The 2798-nt window shown below is 41.3% G+C and overlaps 2 protein-coding genes across 2 annotated transcripts; both read left to right on the top strand.

The window, feature by feature from the left end:
* The first annotated feature begins 1453 nt into the window (after positions 1–1453).
* On the top strand, positions 1454–2067 carry LOC142162923 (uncharacterized). Its single transcript, XM_075220103.1, has 2 exons — positions 1454–1580; positions 1721–2067. The coding sequence occupies exons 1-2, from the start codon at positions 1454–1456 to the stop codon at positions 2065–2067; spliced, it is 474 nt and encodes a 157-aa protein (XP_075076204.1).
* A 47-nt stretch (positions 2068–2114) lies between these two features.
* Positions 2115–2483, top strand: LOC142162922 (uncharacterized). The gene has a single exon (XM_075220097.1). It carries the CDS (start codon positions 2115–2117, stop codon positions 2481–2483), a length of 369 nt encoding a protein of 122 aa, XP_075076198.1.
* The last annotated feature ends 315 nt before the right edge of the window (positions 2484–2798 follow it).

The following is a 2798-nucleotide window of genomic DNA, read 5'->3' as shown; positions in this document are numbered from 1 at the left end:
TGAAAATGATAAAAATGAGCTCATCCCAACAAGAATGGTAACCAGATGGAGGGTGTGTATGGATTATCGGATGCTCAACAGTTCCACATGCAAGGACCATTTCCCTATGCCTTTTATTGATCAAATGCTTTATTGGCTAGCAGGAAGGTCATTCTATTGCTTTCTTGATGGATATTCCGGCTACAACCAAATCAACATAGCATTGGAGGATCAAGAGAAGACAACATTTATGTTCCCTTATGGAACTTTTTCCTTTAGTCGGATGCCGTTAGGTTTTTGCAATGCTCCGGCTACTTTTCAAAGATGCATGATGTCCATCTTCTCCGACATGGTGGAGGATTTTCTAGAGGTTTTCATGGCCGACTTTTCAGTGGTAGGTGACTCTTTTGAGCATTGTCTCAACAATCTTAGACAAGTACTTAAGAGATGTGAGGAGACCAACCTTGTGCTCAAATGGGAGACATGGCATTTCATGGTGGATGAAGGCATTGTATTGGGGCATAAAATTTCATAACATGGCATAGAGGTTAACCGGTCAAAGATCGAGATCATTTATAAGCTTCCTCCACCCACTTTCGTTAAGGGTGTCGAAAGTTTCTTGGAGAATGACGGATTCTATAGGCGTTTCATCAAGGATTTATCCAAGATTGCAAATTCTATGTGCAAACTCCTTGAGAAAGATGCAAAATTTGTGTTTGACGAGAAATGCCTCAAACCCTTTAAAGAATTGAAGTAAAAGCTCACCACGGTACCTATTATTGTCGCACCAAATTGGTCTCTTCCTTTTGAGCTCATGTGTGATGCCAGTGGTGTAGCTATTGGTGCAATTATTCGACAACATCACAACAAGGTTCTCCACCCGGTCTAATATGAAAGCAAGACACTCAATGGAGCGCAAATGAATTACATGATGACTGAGCAAGAACTTCTTGCCATTGTCTAAGCCTTTGAGAAATTCCGGGCTTATTTGTTGGGATCCAAGGTGATAGTGTACAAAGATCATGTTGCTCTTCGATATCTCATGAAAAAGAAGGATGCAAAGCCTAGGTTGTTTTGGTGTGTCTTGTTGTTGCAAGAATTTGACTTTGAGGTCAAGGATTGCAAGGGAACTCAAAATCAAGTTGCAAATCATTTATCAAGGATTAAAGTGGCAGGGAGGCCAAAGGGAAATCTTGAAATCAATGATGCATTCCCGGATGAACACATATTGGCACTATCTAGCACTTTTGTTCCTTGGTATGCCGATATTGTAAACTACTTGGTTAGTGACCTTATTCCGGATGGATTGGAATCCGATCAAAAGAAGACGTTTTTGAGAGATTGTCGGTAATACTATTGGGAAGAACTATTCTTGTTCCGTGTTTGTGCTGACAACGTCATTAGAAGGTTTGCCCCAAAAGAAGAGATTGTGCCAATTCTAAAGGCATGCCACGACTCACCCGTTGGGGTCACCATGGGGGAAATTGAACGGCGGCTAAGGTGCTTAAATGTGGTTATTATTGGTCGTCGATCTATCATGATACCAATCAAATGGTCAAGGCTTGTGACCAATGCCAATGGCAAGGATCAATCTCCAAGAGGCATAAAATGCCAATGCACTTTGTGATGGAGATAGAAATCTTTGATGTTTCGGGAATTGATTTTATGGGTCCCTTTGTAAGCTCTTGTGCGATGAAATATATCTTGGTGGATGTGGACTATGTGTCCAAATGATTTGAAGCAATTTCTTTACCAAACAACGAGGCAAAAAGTGTGACCACATTCTTAAAGAAAAACATATTGACTCGGTTTGGCACTCCTAGAGCCATTCTTAGTGATGGTGGGTCTCATTTTAGTAACAAGGCTTTCATGGGGCTACTAGAGAAATATGGCATCAAGCATAAGGTGGCCACAACTTATCATCCCCAATTAAGTGGCCAAGTTGAAGTTTCCAAAGGGGAGATAAAGAGTATTCTAGCCAAGACCGTCAATGCAAACAGGACCGATTGGTCAAGGAAGCTAGATGACGCATTGTGGCATACCGCACGGTGTACAAAACTCCTATTGGCACTTCTTTTTATCGGTTAGTGTTCAGCAAAGCTTGTCATCTAGTCGTAGAATTGGAACACAAAGCCATGTGCGCTCTAAAGAGGTTGAACTTGGACTGGGCTAAAGCTGCAAATTTGAGGTTAACACAACTCAATGAAATTCAGGAATTATGTTTCCATGCATATGAAAGTGCAGTTGTGTATAAAGAAAGGATGAAGTTCATCCACGACAAAAAGATCTTGAAACGGGAGTTCAAGTCGGGTGACTTGGTTTTCCTCTTTAACTCAAGGCTCAAATTGTTTCCGGGCAAGCTCAAATCGAAATGGTCTAATCCGTTCAAAGTGGTCAATGTCTCTCCTTATGGAGCTGTGGAACTAGAATCGGAGGATGGGCTTCGAACCTTCAAAGTAAATGGCCAGAGAGTCAAGCACTACCTAGATACAGATGGAGAATAAGCATTTGGTGGAGCAGTTGGCTCTCAAAGATGGTTCGTGCCTGACCAACGAGTGAATCCAAAGGAACGCCAACTTCGTCATGCTGCGACGTTAAATCAAGCGCTTCATGGGAGGCAACCCATGTGTGGTAACACCCTTTTTGTCATGTAAATTTTTAATTTTTTTAGATAGATTTAATTGAGCAATTTAAAGTGTGTTTTAGAGTGCAAGGGATTCAATAGATCTTAACACTTGGTAAGAGTGCATGAGAAAGGGATGAAAAATCACTTTGGGAATTTTGCTACACATATGCGGTTTCATTTTCACTATGCAGAC

Source organism: Nicotiana tabacum, chromosome 1, assembly GCF_000715075.1.
Source record: "Nicotiana tabacum cultivar K326 chromosome 1, ASM71507v2, whole genome shotgun sequence".
NCBI classification, from domain to species: domain Eukaryota; kingdom Viridiplantae; phylum Streptophyta; class Magnoliopsida; order Solanales; family Solanaceae; genus Nicotiana; species Nicotiana tabacum.
This window is presented reverse-complemented; position numbering and strand designations above follow the sequence as displayed.